This window comes from Ipomoea nil, unplaced genomic scaffold (genome assembly GCF_001879475.1).
Source record: "Ipomoea nil cultivar Tokyo-kokei standard unplaced genomic scaffold, Asagao_1.1 scaffold3069, whole genome shotgun sequence".
NCBI classification, from domain to species: domain Eukaryota; kingdom Viridiplantae; phylum Streptophyta; class Magnoliopsida; order Solanales; family Convolvulaceae; genus Ipomoea; species Ipomoea nil.
This window is the reverse complement of record NW_017619497.1, coordinates 9,907,599-9,925,647: the sequence shown is the minus strand read 5'-3', so window position 1 is coordinate 9,925,647 and position 18,049 is coordinate 9,907,599. Positions and strand designations below refer to the sequence as shown.

Below are 18,049 nucleotides of genomic sequence, written 5' to 3'. Positions count from 1 at the left end.
AATAACAATGTAAACATAATAGTTGATGGGGTGTGAATCCCGTGGGCTTGGGGCCTAAGAAGAAAAGAGATCAAGCCCAAGAAGAAGAAGCAAAGCCCAAGAGAAAAATGGAGTAAGTCCAAAAGAGATACGGGCCAAGCCGAGGAGTCGGCTCAACCCGGGAGTCGGCGCGAGTGTGGGATCGGCACGGGTAGAGGGTCGGCCTAAAACTAGCCGTTAGCCCCTATTAAATTCCTAATTATCTACCCTTAAAGTCCTATTTACTACCCCACCATTCCTAACCTCCCACTTATTACCCCATTATTATCATTATCCATAACCCCCTAATTATCACCCATCACTACCCTACTAAATGGTCCAACGGACACTTTTGGGATGGGGCTGGCTATAAAAAGGAGGAGAAGACAAGAAGAGGGGGATCCATTCACTCACTCATACACACATGGGAGGACTCTCCCAAGCACTCTTCCTACACACTTGAAGACTACTATCACTCTCCCAAGAAGGCCTCCTTCCAAAACATACCAAGAAGGCTCCACCACTCATCCATACACATGGAAGGACTCTTCCACACCATTCCATCACTCTTCTTTATATTATTATTGCTATATTGTTAGAAACACAACACTTTGTGTAGAGAATAGCCCTACAAGTATGTACAAAGACACCTACAAAATACATAGTGGAGTTAGGCTTGGCACAACCCAAAAAGGCCCGTGGTTTTCCTTTCGGTTTCCACGTCAAAATCATCGAGCCCATATTATTTTAGCAAACTTTATTGAAAGGTGTATCCACCAGCCGAAGGTTGTGTTGGACCTCCTTGGGCCCGAAAACCCAAAAACCAACAATAGTATTCAAACATAAAATGAAACAAGTCGCGGCTTCAGGATAATATATATAGGCCAAGCTGGCAGGCTCATAGGGCAGACCTTTACATATAAGTATGGGCCTATTTAATTAAATATGCTTTTAAATAGGCCTGGCATTTTTACTAAATAGGCCAGGCCATAGGCCCCTATGAAGGGGCATGACCTATTACCACCCATAGGTTTGATTAGTTGATAAGCTGATTGTAGAAAAACGTTTGGTAAATTAACGGTTGATATTTGATTACATACAAAATGACTTTCACAAAATAATGTTCGAAAAAACTGCTTTGAGCAGCTTTTTGAATGCTGTTGTTTTGAAGCAATAAACAGTTACAAAAAGCTAATTAATCAAACACTCATATTGGTTGTTTAACCAAGTTAAATAGTTAATAGTGTTCAAACAAACTAAAATTGACAAATAGGCTAACTATTTTACCAACCAATATGTTTCAAAATTTTATGACTTCGATCCATCCCATGTTCCATTGTTGTTGATTTTTAATGTTTCTCCTTCTTTTACTCATACTTATACGCCTAAACTAATGTAACATCATACAACAATTAACATTATCAACTACATAAGTACAGAATTACTACTATTGAAGGTGTGTCAAAACTTATTAAAAATGCATAGATGTGGACGTAACATTGGAATGCGATGAAAATGGGTAAGAATTAGAAACATGGGGGGATATGCAACATGTGAAGTGTTCACTGGGCTGCAGGACAACTATAATATATCATCGGACATGCAACAGACAACAGCCCTTGCTTCATGGGTGGTTACTTTGGCTGTTTATATATGCAGGCAACATTTCTTTGCTCATCTTCCAATCCCAATTTACACCCCATTGGTTCGTCAGATCAGTTGGTGTGCCGTTACCATCTCTCAGCTTACTCGGAGAATCCAAGGTTTCTCTGCTACACTTGCAGAGTATTATTGAATTGATCCAAGCATTCACTCGAGCACCAAAAAGTAGTTGCCATGAATTAACTACATTAAGGGGGTGTTTGGTAAATGGTTGTTAGTTGTAGTCGCTGATTGGGTTAGTGTGTTTGACTAGTTCAAAAAGTAGTTTGAATAACTTTTTGAATTTTAACATTTTAGAGCAATAAGTTGTTACAAAAAACTAATTAATCAAACACTCATATTGATTGTTGAACAAAGTCAAACATCTAATAGTTGTCAAATAAGTCAAAATTGGCGGATAGAATTATTTTACCAAACTGGGACTAACTCTTGACAAAAAATTAATTAGTCAATTTTGACTTATTTAACCACTATTAAATGTTTGACTTGATTAAAAAAATAATATAAGTGTTTGATTAATTAGCTTTTTGTAACTCCAAAATGTTAAAATTAAAAAAAAAAACTGCTCAAAGCAAGTTTTTCAATTATCTTTTTAGAAAAGAAATTATACCAAACAGCTATCAGCTAACAGCTAATTTACCAAATACATTTTACAATCAGTTAAGGACTTAATGTTATCAACAAATTATATTTTCTAATTGACTCAATCAGCTAACAACTAACACCCATTTACCAAATAGATCTTTATCATTTTTCATATGTATTTGCTTAACTACATCATTTAATCACACCATCAATCCCTTTACAAGTTAATCAATAACTAGTAATACAATTTAACATTTTTAAATGTGCATTGTACAACAATTACTTATCCATTAATTAACATTGTTTTTTCATCGAAACATAAATAAATAAATAAATAAATAAATATATATATATATATATATATATATACTCCGTATTAAATTGGGTCATTAACGTATGATGACACTTCTTTCAAATTGGCTGGTCGATTTCAAAATTTCAATATAATCATCGTTCATGCCAGCTGCCCAGCTTGCAGTACAGGTTTAATCAAGTTACAGGTGGGGAATTAGATAAGCTTAATGACTTTTAATTAGCGAATTTATTATTCTAATAAATTGTTTTCCCAACCGCTATCTGGCTTTGCTTAAAAGCCAACTTAATGGAGTCAGTACAGCTTCCGTATACTACTTTCGTTTGAAATATATTGCGTATTCATCTACCACATGCACATCTCAAAAAGGAGGATATCCCCCCAGCTAAGTTAACCAAATGTCAAACTTATTAAGTACAAAGTTACAAGTTCAGCTGTAAAAGTAGTGACCAATTGACATTTTTTATTTGAGTTGACTAACTATAGACAACCTAGACTAGTTATCTCATTGTGGTCCTGCCAATTAGGTATGCACAACCGATCTAAACTAATTTATTTCTTTGAGCACACCATTGAATAGTAGTTGGGGGGGTTTCATTAATGAAATTTGTTGGAAAACTTTCAAAAAGAAGGCTCATTTGCCTTGTTTAATTTGTTGTCCCGCATTGCTTTTGGAACCTTCTTTCTCCCACTTTATAATATAGAGCTAATTTCATTTTTAGTCCTAGATTTATAAGTGTCAATCCATTTTTAATCTTTTTTCAGAACATTCATCTTTGATCATAGTATTATTGTGTCATGACCATTTTTTGTTCTCCGTCAACAAAATCGTTGACATATCATTAAATACAAGACCATTTCGATCATTTTTATATATACAAAGTGTTTTACCCGCTATATTTTTATTTTTATTTCTTTGAAAAAAACTTCATAATTGAAGACTTAAATGCCCTTGTATTTTACGAAATTTAAACGGTTTTGTTGATGGAGGACCAAAAAATGATCATGCCACAATAATACAAGAACCAAAGAAGGATGATTTGAAAAAAAATGACTAAAAGTAGAATATAATGGCAACTACAAATATAGGACCACGTGAAGCCTTATCGAGAGGAAAGAAAGGGGAACCACGCGTGCCACCCGCACGCTCAGCTTGATTCACATGCGTGCAAGGCAACATTTCGTTCGTCACTTTAATTTATCAGTCCCTAAATTTTCGAATCTTTCAACTTCCTTATCCGTAATTAATCTATAAGGTTGTGGTTGCGTGTCCACATTCAGACCCACTTTCGATACAACAGTACACAACCTTTCGTCTTCTTCTTCTCTCTAGTCTCTTTGGTCTGAGCGTTGTAGACAGGTTCGCCAATATTTTGGTTGGTGCAAATTAAGCGTAGTTAAATTTGTGTTACCCGTCAAAAGCGTGCCGAAAGTCACAGATTGCCTCGTCTCTAGAAATCGCTTTTTAAGGCAGTGTTGATTAAACATGACGCCTTAATATATTCCCAACTTAACTTCGAGGTTGCTCTAGTTTCCTAACAAAATATTATTCTCATATCTGAATGTTCTTGTTCAATCTTGTTGCAACACGAGCGAAGTAAATTATATATTTACCCCGTGCGCAACAATACATTGACTTGTCTCACTGCCCACGCAAATACTCAGTACTCACACCTAATTGATTGCCACTTGCAATTTGTACTCTAAATGCGTGTTTTGAAATTAGAAAAATAACTTCTGAAAAATGAGTCATTTTTCAAAAAATATTTTTGTTTCTATTGTTTGGTTGCATTCTGAAAAATTATTTTAGTGTGTTTGGTTCATTTAAAAATAAAAAATGAACATAATTATATAATTAAACATTTTAATTGTTTTATTAAGAATATAACAACAACAACAACAATAATAATAATAATAATATCAATTTTAAATATAATCAGAAAATAATTAATAATATTCTCAATAAAAATAATGCCTAACAAAAAATGCTCAGCATAAACAATGTTATTTATTAAAAAAAAACATTTGATTTTCGACAGAAACCAGAGCACTGATTTTCGAAGCCAAAAACTGTGCTGGTTTCTGGCTTCGGAAACCAAAGATATTGTTTCTCTGGTTTCCAATGCGATATCTGCATCCTTTCCTGCTGTAGTTTTTGTCCCCACAACCAGAAATCATTTCCGGTGACGGTGGACGACAAGAAAGATGAAGACAAAAGTCGCAACAATAAAGATGAAGAAACTTGGTTTCTCCCTTGACAGCAAGAAGATGAAGACCCTTATGCTTGGAAAATGACTTCTCTTTAAAAATAAGGGAAGTTGTTTTTCGAAAAAACATAACAAATTTTTTTTTACCGTAATTTATTTTTCATTGACCATCATTTTTCTCCATTTGTCAAACATGAGAAACCTGAAAAATGAATTCGAATTTTCAAAATACACCTAAATGATGCATAGATGTCCATTTATCCGATCACTTTATTATCCTATACCCACCCATTTTTAGCCCACGAGAACAAACTGATTTTTCTTATCATGTCCAAAACCAAACCCATTGTCTTTCAAACATATTTGGCAGAACCTTATTAAAGTATATTCAAATTTAAATTCAAATTATTTCAAAATTTAAATTTTCTTTTAAGATGATAATTAGTGTTTTTATTTAATTATTTTTACCTAACAAATGAACAATCTATTTCGAAAGGGGTCCACAAAAATTTAATAAGAAAATAAAATATAGATTTTTTTTTTTGGACAAGTAAAATATAGATTTCTTTTTTTGAAGAGGTAAAATATAGATTTCTAAAAGTAGAAATTCATTTAAATTTTTACCTCCTACAACTTCACGGCGTAGTCACCTGAATCGTAATCATATTCGCATGACAGCAAGATCTTTGCTAACGGCATTCCCATGTGCCTATGTCACCGTAACGGAGCATGGACCACATCTCACTCCACCCCCAGAATAGGAACTGCTCCGATCCAAAACACTAACGGCCTCTCTTAATCTCCGCCCTCCGATCACACTTTCTCTGTAATTAGAAATTACATTCCCGTTTTCCTCAGATCATTCCCCCTGGCCTTAAGCTCACGATGTTCTTCTCACCTTCACTTTTCACTCATTAACTGCATGTGTATGTGTATATATATATATACGTGTGTGTCAGTATGTATCCACGAACATAGCTAGACGACTCTAGAGATCAGAGATGAAAGAGTACCTGAGAAGACCTGAGGGAATGGGGGAGACGGGCGGGAATCGAGCTGGTTTGAAGTCGAGAGCTCCGGAGGTTTCGCTCTGCTGCTCGTCGAGCAAACGAAGGAAGGTCAGTTCTCAATGCGGTAATGATGGAGCTCGAGATGAGGTTGCGTCGTCGGATAATTCGGTTTCTCCGGCGGTTGTTTGTGAAGCTGTAACGTCGAAATGTTCGAGTTGCGAATCAAGCGAGTCCGTTAAGGAGGATTTGAGAAACATAGATCTGAAGGCGAAGGTGAAACGTACTTCAGCATTTATGTTTGCATTTACTTTTCAGCTCGATCGTTGTTGTTTCAAATTTCATCAGTTTCTCATCGCGTTTTGATTGCTAGAAATTAATTCTCGTTTTAAGTTTTGAATTTCAGGATTATGAAGAGTTCGTAGCTGACAATTCAGGTTCTATGAACAACGGAATGAGGTATATATATATATATATATTTTATATTATATAAACTCATGCATCTCCGATCCTCTCTCTGATTTTTCATCATATTACAGCGAGCATGTATGTTTGATACTTTGAGATGATAAACTTAAAAGCCATTAGCCATTTTATATTCTCAGAATATCTGAATTTCTCATATTAAATGGAGAAGTAATTATTGTTATTTTTTTTGTAGTAGTGAGACGCCTCCATCAAGCGAGCTTTGCGGAGATTCAATAGCAGAAATGGAGTCCTCATCATCGACCGCCAAAAAGAAGTCACCGGAGGCGGATTCTCGTCGGAAACCTGCAGATGCCGCGAAGACGCCATCAGCTGCGGAGATCGAGGAGTTCTTCTCCGCGACGGAAAAGTACGTGCAAAAAAGATTCGCGGAAAAGTAAGTGATAAAATTAAAAGCTGCGACGGCGAGTGCGCACGATCAGAATTATTATCATTACACATACATGTTCTATCATCTATCTTATCGTTTCAGCTTCACCTTCAGTACTACACTACACTGCCTTGAAAAGCTAAATAATATAAAATTTTTAAAAAATGTTTCAAATATTTGGCAAAACAAATTAAATTTCACATAATTTTACATATTTTGATTGATTAACAATGAAATTAATCCTTTCAAAAAAAAAAACAATGAAATTAATTAATGTAAAATCGGATCATTATCATGTGCAGTTTGATGACTTAATTGGTATAATATTGCTGTTGTAGAACTACTGGTGATCGTTGTCCTTCTCAATGCAGGTACAACTACGATATTGTGAAGGATGTGCCATTGGAGGGGCGCTACCAGTGGGTTCGTTTGAAGCCATAAAACCAAGTCTGGAAAATTTGTGATGATGAGGCTGGGATTGATGTCAGTCTAAACGATAACACGATCCGCATTGCTCTCCATCTTTACCTTTCGTCTCAGATAGTCACAGACCCACCTAATAATAGAACGAACCACTCAAATAATACATGGTACGGTCACACTATAATTGTTTGTTTTTCTTTTTTCCCCTTTTATTTACGCGCTGCTTTGCCTGAATTATAATAAGCTGCCAAGCTAGATTATGTAATGCATGTGTACATGCATTATTCCAACTCTATCCCACTTTTACGCAAGCAAGTCTGTTGCGTAGATCTGAGCCTATAAATCATATTGAGATTTAAGAAGCTTCTACTACTGATAATAAGCTGAAGTTGTGAAAAGATTGATTGCGATACAATTATTGATCGATGTGATTTAATTTGAAAGTTGATTTTGTTGGGGTATGGGTGGTGGTGGGTATTATGATAAACCTTGAAAGCCGTTTCTTTTCTTTTTCTTCTGGCCCGAGAGGCGAAAGATTGGGACCTTTAAAGCAAACTTTTCATTTCATTGAATCACTCAAAAAGGGGGGAGGAAAGTGGGTTTTGGTGATCTGTGTGATGTACCTGTGAAAGAGGCTTTTTACCTTTTTCAAGTTTCCATCCAACAAAGAGATGGAATGAACAAGAAACGGATAGGCGGGAATTGGAAGTGTGTGTTAGCAAACGCATGTGCTATTCGTCCGTAGGCCCCTCCTGCCCGACAATAGAATTCATCCAATCAGCCTGTGGATCGTTGGGTTTCCAGCTCAATTATACATATATAGAGATATAGCATATACAAATAATAATACTACGACAAGAAATTTCAAATGAGATACACTTTTGATCTTCGTTGACTATTATCAAATTGGATTTGACATTTTGTCTTTTAGTCTTACATCAAAAAGAGGTGACCTTTTATGACATTTATCCCACTAAAAAAACTCTAATCGTTTTTCAAAGCATACAGAATGTTTCATTATTTATATTACTACTTCTGTGCTATGTACTTATTCATGCATAGGTATACTAACTACAGAGGATTGGGAGATGGGAGTAACTCGACTCTTGTGCACTTTGGATCTGACACTATTATTACATAGAACAATGAAATAAAGGAGAATGTTGCATACTCCCCAGCATTTTATATATATATATAAAAAATTATTTTGTAGAAAGGCGAAATACTTTAGAATTTTTTTTTTTTTTAAAAAAAATCCCAGTCAAAAACAAAAGAAAATAAACAACAAAATACTAAGGACAACCACAATAGTAATTTTTGGATAGATTTTTGAGGTTGTTAATCTTATATATGAAAGAGAGAGGAAAATGAGAGAAAAGAAAAAAAAAAGTATTGCAATGACTGCTAGTCTTTGTCTCCTATTATGGGTTCCACCCAAAAAAAAAAAAAACTATAGCCGGTGCACGTTAAGCGCACCAGTAGCGCTCAATGGGCGCGTTGAGGGTGGTCGCCAACTGACAACCACCCTCATTTAATTATTTTCTCTTGTTTTTTTTTTCCACTCTTCTCTTTTAGTTGGCGCTTAACAATCTGTTCAAAAACCAATATAGATGGTCTAAGCGTCTATACATATAAATTTAGAAATTAAAAAAATAGAGATAGTGTTTTCAAAAATAATAATAGTAATAAAGATAGAATTATTCTTATTTTAAAAGAAAAGTCGCTGTTCTTTTTATAACGGTTGTTCTTATTTGTATAGTAAAATTTTATTAAAATTATACATTTATGATGAACATACACTGTTACACTGATTATGATGCCCAGTTGGAGCGTACTTGCATTGTTCTCTACAGTGGATTTCAGTGCTGCTTTCGGATTGTTAGTTGTTAGGAGCCTACCTAGCTACCAGTACCAGCTACTACTCCACGTGCATACTAAATTCTTTATATTTACCACTCTCTATAATATCTAGTTTAATTTAGTTTCACTTTACAGTATGTCCACACCCCACACTCGAGCTGGAATTTCCAGGTTGCACAACTTCCAATTGGTGTATACATACACCTATAGATATGAACTTAAGCACAATTTGACCAATTAATCAATTCAAAATAAGTTTATAAATTTTATCTTATTAGTCATGGTGGGATATAGGACTCGAATATGCATTTGAAAATTTATAGGTCAAGTAAAGCAAATTTTTTAATTTTTATGGAGAAACAGTTGCTTTGAATCTTATTCCATAACCTCCAATTGGCTGCTTAGAATCTTATATGTTTCATCAATTTCTTTTTACCAATTGCACCAAATATTCAATATCAAATGCCTAATAACAAAAAATAAAAAACCCATTATACTTATTAAGAAATAAATAATAGAAAAAAGAATTAGTTTTTGAGCTGGTCGATCTCTTGATTATATGTATTCAGTAGTTAAAAACTTACCTTTGAACTATGTGGCTAACTTTTTAACCAATGCCCTATTTTGTGAGCAGTGATAATAGATGGGCTTATTTTGGCCTCTTTTGGGTGTTCCCCTTTCTGTAAATCCAAAAAAATAAATAAAAAGTGGGCTTATTGGAATCTTGGGTTCTCTAGAATGGCTTGGTTCGGTGATATGGAGATTGGAGAAGATGATAATATAAATTAATGAAGAAGAAAAGTCAAAATTAGAGTGAGGATTATATTGGGTCTTTTCCCATGTATTGTGACTTGTGATAATTGAAAAGTTAGGTAACATCCTCTAAACGTGTAAGGTGCACTATATATGTTAAATGTCTTGAGTCAAGTCTTTTTTGGATAAGGATCAAACTCTATAAGTGTAACTTGAACTGAATTTAAAATTAGTCACAGTAGTAGTAGAGAGAAATGTAGTGAGTTAAACATTATATTGTATGTCAAGTGGATTATATATAGATTCCATTTATGATGAATAAGATCCTGCATAGGATTTCTTTGAGAAACTTGGCATTGAAATTTGCAAATTGAACTTCTGAATATATAAACAAACTCCTTCACAATGTTATGGTTCTGTTCACACAGGACCTTAATTAAACTACATTTTTTCACTGAAGATCATTACTTTAATTTATACACTCAGGTTTTCCACAAATTGGCAATCCAACATCCATCTCCCTCTTTCTTCACATCCATTCTTGCTAGCTTATAATCCCATTTCTTCAGCTCTTCTAACTCCTTTCATCCCCCGACAGCTCCCCTCAAACCCTGCAACAGAAAGAGTCAGAAAGGAGATCTTAACAGCAGTAGTAGCAACGTTGTCAGCAGACAAAGATTCTCATACTGGAGGGTTATGTTCTTGTTGTTCTTTAAGCCTTGTGGGACTTCACCATTTAGGTGGTTATTCTGCAGAAACCTGTCGAAACAAAACACGCAATTAGACAGCCAAAAAAAGAACTTTTCTTGAAGCATCGATCGGAGAAAGAAACTCACACTTCAGTGAGTTTTGGTAGTTGGCCTAGAGCCTTTGGGATTGCTCCTTCAAACTGGTTGTTCTCCAAATGCCTTCTTTCCAGATGGTATAAACCAATCAGATTGTGCGAAAACCGGGAAGTACATTATAACTGATAAACCAGGGTGAAATGAGAGCTTACAGAGATTTCAGGGACTTCAATTTGCTCATATCAGGCAATGTACCAGAGAGTTTGTTGTCTCCAAGCCAACTGTATATCAGTCATTCTCAATTCTTGCAAATCCTATAAAAAGATGTTCTTTTTTTCCCAACATATTCTGCTTTTGTAGAACAGAAATGACTACTTACATATAGGAAACTGCAGTCAATTTGGATATGCTTTGAGGTAGTGTTCCACTCAGCCCTATACCAGTCAAGTTCCTTCAAACAATTTCATCTCAAAATGTAAGCAAAATGTTTGCCAGAAAAAAATGCAATTACTAGGCCTCAAGATCCAATAGAACATACAATAATTAAAGAGATAATGAAACAAACAATAGCAGAAGTTGTATTTCTTGGCGGCGCTAAAGGCCAGAATTATATTACAACTATGGAATAATATATAAACACTAATATTTTCTCAAAATTTCACTATTCTCGAGGTGGATTGCTTGTTCGAAATGTATGAATAGTCACTAATTATACACATGAATATTTGTATTTTAGCCCTGGACCGATCGGCGAAGAGGAAGCCAGGCAGCATGGCAAGGTTCTTGTGCCCGTCTACCTGGGTGATGCATGTCCCTATTATGACTTCTCTTCTTCAGGGGTGGACCGTCGCGTATAAGGTCTCGGCCCACTTTAGCTTGCTAATTTCTCTAATAATCCGTTAGCGATATTGAGACATTAAACCATTAGACCTATCTACCCAGATATCACAACCCTGAACATATATAATCCTATCTATAACTATGTCCTACAAATTATACCCTTGATGATTACTAATGTAATAGTGAAAGTGGGTAACTCACAGAGACACAACTCTGAATGATTTCCCTTTACTACATGTGATTCCTGTCCATCCATTATCCTTTGGCTGGCATGGATCCCCATTCCAATCCTCCGGCGTGTTCCTCAAGCTTTTCTGCAAATCCTCCAACGCCGCCACTGTTTAAGTACTCAGCAAACAATCACTATATATAAGCACAATTATCACTTTTGCCACAGAAACATTAAAAACACACAAAAAACCCCTTTTTTTACTAACTAGAGAAACCTGTAACTACTACCCGAAAATGTGTATAGTTAAATCATATTCCTTACTTATTATCAGACAATACAAATCTCGAATCGTTTTCATTACCCATCTCCTAACCTACCCTTTTCGCTCCGCTTACCCCTATCCCTTTCTAGGGGTATTTTAGTGATAGGTTCTATAAAAACTGGACGATCCTATTTGGTCAAATCCCTAGCAACAAACTCCTATGTTCCTTTTGTTACAGTATTTCGGAACCGGGACCTGGTTAAGGTTTCTAATGATGATTTTGATAATGATTTGGATTCTGATAATGATTTTTATAGTAGTGGCAAAATTGACGAAGAAGTCTAATCAGTAAAAAGATCACAAAGAGGTAAATTAGCTTAGGTTGTCCAATTTTAAACTCAAACCAAAGATGCCAATAAGACACTCCCCAGTTGAACTTGAAATTTTGTGATTAGCCCATCTTGAGTGGGTTGCAAAAAAAAGAAAAAAAAACCCCATTTTTTTAGTAATCAATGAAATATGCAACCACTATTCAATAGTGTTTTAGTAACGAACGAAACATGCCATCACTACTCTTTAAAGGTTTGACCTAAATCCTGCTTTCTAACCTTAAAGAGTTGAACAAAGAACAAAAACAAGGTAAATCAACCTAAATTGTCCATTATTGATAGATTCAAATCAAGAAAGTGAATAGATCAGTCAAATTTAAATTCTGTGGTTATGCCAATTTAATTAGGTTGAAAAATAAAAAAATAAAAACAGTTTTACCATCTCGTGTGAGCGTCTTTCCACCTAATGGAAAAAGCTGAAAGATTTCTCCGGCGTTAATGACAGGCCCGACCGGAATACCATCAACCGGAATCAGAGAAATCGACGTATTCCCAGAAAGCGGCCAAGCCGGAGAGTAAACACTGACGCCGCCTGTGGTCACGTTCAGTTTGCTGTAAAACGTCTTGCCGTTAATCTTGACGTCAAATGTTCGCCAGCTATAAGCGCTGGGCGTGCGGTTGTCCTGGAAGTAGAGAACGATGTAGTAGTAAGTATTGGGGAGCGAAAACGGCGGCCAGTGCATCGTCAGCGTCTTCCCTCTGCTGGTTGTCACCGCCGTCGTGAACACTTCCTTCGGCGGCTTGTTCCAAAACGCCACCGGCGTCACGTGCGAGTGGCTTAGCACTGATGGGTTATTGTCCATGAATGGAAGCCACAGTCTGTTGTAAGGATCATCTGGAAAACTATTGAACCACAGTTTTCAAGATCAGATATATGATATGAATATAATTAAAGGACTAAGCTAAAATTAAAATTAGTATTTAATTATTTTGTTTTTTGAAAATCATAAGCACATATTCTGGAGCAAATACCAATTTTAATCCACGATTATTATTTTAGTACCAGTTTTCATCTGTAATTATTATTTTAGTGTCAAAATTGATCACGGCAATCACCTCTCTGTTTAAGACATGTTGAAATCTAAAATTTTAAAGGGTGTTTTCGTCATTTTCAACTTAAGATTCCAATTTGAGCACGAATAAAGAGATTTAAGTCCTAAGATCGATCTCAATTCGCAATTTTCCTCCTCATCCTACATTAATTTGAGGAGGAAAATTGCAAATTGAAATCAATATTAGGGTTTAATTTCTTTATTCATGCTCAAATTGGGATCTTAATTTAAAAATGACGAAAATACCCTTCATAATTTCATATTTTGACATGTCTTAAACGAAGAGATGACCATGATAAATTTTGGCACTAAAACAATAATGGTGGATGAAAATTGATAGTAAAACAATAGTCGTGAATGAAAATTGATAGAAATTAAATATGTGAACAAAAACTGTCATTTTGCTAATACTCATGGGACCAAAATTGATATTTTATATACATACCCAATCATATCAAAATCAGAGCCAAAATTGTGTCTGGCAAGGTTGATCAATCCATATTTCTGGAAATCAGTGGTATTGTAAATGGTGTCTTCAAGATAAGAGGCTTCAATGGCGGAAATGAAGGGGCTGGAATTCCCAGTTTGCTCATTCCTGGCAAGACAGAGCGTTAGGTCCATTCCATTCGCCATAACAATGGCTTCATAGTAGGAGGTGAGACCCCTGGCGTAATCCGCCCTGGTGTCAATCACAAACCATTTGGTGCCGTCGATGATCTGATCGAACACCGGCGGCTCCTTCCCGCCGTCGAACCCCCCGTAATAGTACACCGTCTTCACCAGCAGCCTCTTCCCCTTGGCCACCGGCAAACTGTAACACCATTTCCGGGCCTTGTTGCTGGGGAAATAGCGGAGGGTGGTTAACGTTAGAAGGATGTTTTGCTGTTTCACGACGGATTTGTTGCCGGCAGAAATGTATTTATCGTCTGGGACGAACGTAAGAGAATGCAGTTCCACCTCCTCGTTTCCGCCACAGTTCAAGAAGAAACCTATCACAAAATGTAATTTAAATTTTATGTTTCTGCAAATTCAATTCAATTCAATTCTGGGTTATTTAGCGTACCTTTAGGGACGCCGTTGGTCTGGGCAAGGATTATTAGGGGAAAGAAAACGAGGCAGAAGAAGAGGGAGGTGGAGATGGCCGCCATGGTTGGAGATGGAAGGATTGCGAGACGGCAATGGAAGTGGGGAGGTTTGTCGGAGGATATGGAGGTCACAAACCACCAGGAAATGTACACGTCAAAGGCTGTCCATGAATAAAGCTCCATTTCTTGATGAAATAACATTACCACCATTGCTTCCTTCCTTCAATTCCTAGATAGCTTCCTATATCCTAATACAATGAATTAAGGTATACTACTTTCTTATCTTATCTTATATATTTAATTTGCCTCCTCAAATAATCAATTTAGTTTAAATAATATATAAGAGTTAATTATATTTCATTTTTGGTCCTGGCTAGATTTATAGGTGACAATCCACTTTTAGTCTATTTTTTCAGAACATCCGTCTTTGGTCTTAGTATTATTGTGGCATGACTACTTTTGGTCATCCATCAACAAAACCGTTTAAATTTCGTAAAATACAAGGACATTTATGTCTTCAATTATGATTTTTTTTTCAAAAAAAAAAAAACAAATAAAAATATAGCGGGTTAACCCACGTTCATTTGTATATAAAAAAAAAAAAAAGGATAGAAATGTCTTTGTATTTAATGAAAAAAAAAAAAAGATTTGTTGATGAAGGACAAAAAAAATGGTCATCTACAATAATACTAGAACTAATGGAAAATTTTTTGAAAAAAGAAAAATTAAAAGTGAACCACCGTTACTTCTATGCAGGTTCACCTTGTTACCAAGAAAATAAAAGAACTGGCACTTGTGTACTAATAATTAAAATAATAATGAAAATTTTAATTGTTTTTATTGACACTAGTGGCCCCTCAAATGAGAGGTCTCAGATTCGAACCCCAGTATGAAGGTATTAATTATTTGTGCTTCAGTAGGTTGAGAAAATGTGTATGAATAAATAGTACATTGTAATATAGTCAATACCATTTAAAATAATAATAATAATAATTAGTATTATTATTATTGTTATTATTATTTGGTAATTGACTAATCAGAAACATTCGATAAAAATGTGATGGCAAGGGGATCAGACATGATATACGAGGAATCTAATCTTGTCTGGAATCTTTGTAATATAATCTGATATTAAAAACTGTAAAGGCACGTTGCCATACGCGTTGCGGCTATCAACAACACCGAGTAATGACCCGGATATTCTCCACTGAGTCAGTTAGCTGCCCCCCACTCGTCCAAATCAACACATCAAATTTCTTTCGCTTTTCTGCAACTCGACCTTTATCCATGGTTAACTCAGTGAGTCGTTAATTATATTTGATTCTGACTCGCATCTTTATTCTTTGAATGCCCCCCTCCTCCCCTCTTGCCATTTCTTTAGTCTAAAGTTTCACTAAAATATTACTCTGTTTTAGCACGTGATAAATGTTGTGCATAGATTGCTTCATGGAATTATCCACGTGTTATTCTTCGCCAGCATTGTGGTTTTCTATTTCATTATTTAGCATGCTTCCTAGGTATGGATAGGCATCATGCTACATTACGTGCTTCTTAGGAATATCCATTACAAGTCTTTTTTAGGATATTTATTCAACTCAAACTATCAACTTTATAATTTGAGAGTACAAGTAATATTTTATTGCAAATTGGAAGAACAACATTTTTATGTGCATTTTATTAAATAATTTTGGGTCATGTCTTATCTCGAGAAAAACTTAAACTCTTTTGTCGCAATCTTGATCAAATACTCAGTATTACATGTAACAAAAAGTATATCTAAGAAAGACATTGAACGTTTACCCATTATTAAAAAAAAAAGTACTAAGGTGCACACAATAAGATGGAGGATTGACTACAAAATTATTCATGCTTCTGGTCTTTACTCTTTAGAGCATCCATAATTGTAGAATATTTTGTGATTTTTGAAAAGTTTTTGTAAGTGTGATTAAGAAAGAGAATATGAGAGTTGAAGAAAAAACAAACTGATTTAAAAAAAAAAAGGTCACTGTCAAGCGCGCGCCGACAACGCGTCTAGCAAGCGCGTGCACTACACGCTACCACTGGGCGCAATTGTGACACGCACAAGCTTCTGATGCGTCTAGCCTCACTTATCAATGAAACCCACTTTTCTGCCATTATTTTCTCTCTTGTAGAGAAACCTCAATCCTCTCTCTCACTTCTCTCTTTGCCAACTTGACTCCTTTTTCTCTAAGAAAATATGCCATATCCACATATGTGGATGACTTTATATTCCCTAGTTACTCTTGAGGGTGAGGAACTAGAGGCTAGAATTATGGCAAGTCCTTATTGTCAAGTCTATATCAACTAAGATGTGGCAGGTTATTGTTTCTCAAATTTTATATTTTTATATTTACTTATGGCAAACTCTGATTTACATAGATAAATTATTCGTCGAATATATTAAAGCGAATTTTTCCTAGGAATTAGCTAGCTTATATTAGCGATAAATATTATTTCTGCAATATATGTAGCTAGCATTCTAGCAAGATTGATGATCCCACGGTTGAACGTAACCGCTGGCGGAATCGGAAGAATCGCCATTGAAATCCATCATCATCGTCCAACAGTCTTGAATCTCGTCTTCCCCGAATTTCCACAGTTCGTTTTCATTGCTCGTGCCCACCTCCATTTTCGCCGCCAAATTGCTCTCTGTAACGCTTATTTCTTGCTGTTGCGGCGGCGGCGGTGGCGGCATTGGCCGGCGAAGATGAGACGAAGACGTTGAAGCCGAACGTTGCAGCAGTTGAGGATTTGACGATGTGTAATCGGAAAATGGGAAATTGAGTTTGGCTCTCGGGCCTCTGAACTCGATGGCCTTTCTATCGTAAGCCCGCGCCGCCTCCTCCGCGGTGTTGAACGTTCCCAGCCAAACACGCGCCGCCTTATGTGGGTCCCGTATCTCCGCCGCCCATTTCCCCCACGGCCTCTGCCTCACGCCTCTGAAATTCTTCTTCTTCTTCTTCACCGCATTTTTGTTCTTCTTCTGATTGTCGTCCGCCTCCGTGGTGGGCCCGAAGAAATTGCAGCCCAGGCACCCGGATATCCCGCAGAACTGACACGTGTTACCTTCCGGGACGCTCAAAAAAGGCGGCAACTCCGCGGCGCTCGTCGAGGAATCTCCGGCGGATGCGGCGGCGAGAAACTCAAACGACGAAAATAAATCCACATTCTCCTCGGCTGACACTGCCCTCCCGCTTATGACGTTCTTCAAAGCCGAGACCATGACGGAGAATTCCTGCTCGCCGGTGAGCCTCGCCGGTGGCCGGTGACCTTGGTCGCCGGAGCTTAGTTCCTGTTTAACTCTCCTTCCTATCCTATTCATGCCGGAACCGGAAAAATCTTCACTTCTTCTATATTTCTTGGAGCTCTGGAGAGTTTGCCGATTTTCTGACAGCGGTCAAAGGCGGTTAAGGATATATAGGGGGGGAAGGATGACGTGGATTTGCCAGCTCATACAGTCAAAACACATAATCTACACGGAGTGTGATCTGGCATATGCAGGCAAAAGTGATGTTTGTTGGCACGTTCGAATTCTGATTCTTTCACTTTTTAAGGTTAGAGCATCCACATTAAGGGGAGAATGTGGAGATAATGTCATATGCTTTCTTTTGAATTGGGTGAATAACTAGTGTGGAGAAGAAAGAATGGTGGGAAGAATTGCTCTGCAAATATGGGGAGCATAGGAAAAAAAAAAAAAAAAAAAAAAAAAGAAAGATCACATGCTGTGCGCGTTTGGCGCACAGCATGGCACAGCCGGGC

The 18,049-nt window shown here is 36.5% G+C and overlaps 3 protein-coding genes across 5 annotated transcripts; 1 reads left to right on the top strand and 2 right to left on the bottom strand.

Annotated features, from left to right (window-relative positions):
• The first annotated feature begins 5,480 nt into the window (after positions 1–5,480).
• Positions 5,481–7,448, top strand: LOC109164707 (cyclin-dependent kinase inhibitor 7-like). 2 transcript variants are annotated; one of them, XM_019313252.1, is made up of 4 exons: positions 5,481–6,068; positions 6,199–6,251; positions 6,457–6,654; positions 7,020–7,448. In XM_019313252.1, the coding sequence occupies exons 1-4, from the start codon at positions 5,787–5,789 to the stop codon at positions 7,087–7,089; spliced, it is 603 nt and encodes a 200-aa protein (XP_019168797.1). In that variant the 5' UTR covers positions 5,481–5,786; the 3' UTR covers positions 7,090–7,448. The 2 variants fall into 2 exon arrangements, with proteins under 2 accessions (XP_019168797.1, XP_019168796.1); XM_019313251.1 differs by having other exon boundaries at positions 5,579–6,068; positions 6,454–6,654.
• A 2,495-nt stretch (positions 7,449–9,943) lies between these two features.
• LOC109164942 (probable LRR receptor-like serine/threonine-protein kinase At1g67720) lies at positions 9,944–14,355 on the bottom strand. 2 transcript variants are annotated; one of them, XM_019313504.1, is made up of 9 exons: positions 14,248–14,355; positions 13,630–14,173; positions 12,512–12,975; positions 11,511–11,646; positions 10,849–10,920; positions 10,682–10,750; positions 10,521–10,592; positions 10,372–10,443; positions 9,944–10,295 (listed from the first exon to the last, which is right to left on the bottom strand). In XM_019313504.1, exons 1-9 carry the CDS (start codon positions 14,330–14,332, stop codon positions 10,289–10,291), a joined length of 1,521 nt encoding a protein of 506 aa, XP_019169049.1. In that variant the 5' UTR covers positions 14,333–14,355; the 3' UTR covers positions 9,944–10,288. The 2 variants fall into 2 exon arrangements, with proteins under 2 accessions (XP_019169049.1, XP_019169048.1); XM_019313503.1 differs by having other exon boundaries at positions 9,944–10,443.
• A 2,257-nt stretch (positions 14,356–16,612) lies between these two features.
• Positions 16,613–17,679, bottom strand: LOC109164915 (ethylene-responsive transcription factor ERF109-like). Its single transcript, XM_019313473.1, has one exon. The coding sequence runs from the start codon at positions 17,610–17,612 to the stop codon at positions 16,770–16,772; it is 843 nt and encodes a 280-aa protein (XP_019169018.1). The 5' UTR covers positions 17,613–17,679; the 3' UTR covers positions 16,613–16,769.
• Positions 17,680–18,049: the final 370 nt, after the last annotated feature.

Coding starts and splice junctions, on each gene's coding strand:
- LOC109164915 (XM_019313473.1), bottom strand. CDS start 17,612: ATGAATAGGATAGGAAGGAGAGTTAAACAGGAACTAAGCTCCGGCGAC.
- LOC109164707 (XM_019313251.1), top strand. CDS start 5,787: ATGAAAGAGTACCTGAGAAGACCTGAGGGAATGGGGGAGACGGGCGGG. Junction 6,252..6,453: donor TCTATGAACAACGGAATGAG/GTATATATATAT, acceptor TTTTTTTTGTAG/TAGTGAGACGCCTCCATCAA. Junction 6,655..7,019: donor CAAAAAAGATTCGCGGAAAA/GTAAGTGATAAA, acceptor TTCTCAATGCAG/GTACAACTACGATATTGTGA.
- LOC109164942 (XM_019313503.1), bottom strand. CDS start 14,332: ATGGCGGCCATCTCCACCTCCCTCTTCTTCTGCCTCGTTTTCTTTCCC. Junction 12,976..13,629: donor TCTGATTTTGATATGATTGG/GTATGTATATAA, acceptor GTGGTTCAATAG/TTTTCCAGATGATCCTTACA. Junction 10,751..10,848: donor TTGACTGCAGTTTCCTATAT/GTAAGTAGTCAT, acceptor ACTGATATACAG/TTGGCTTGGAGACAACAAAC.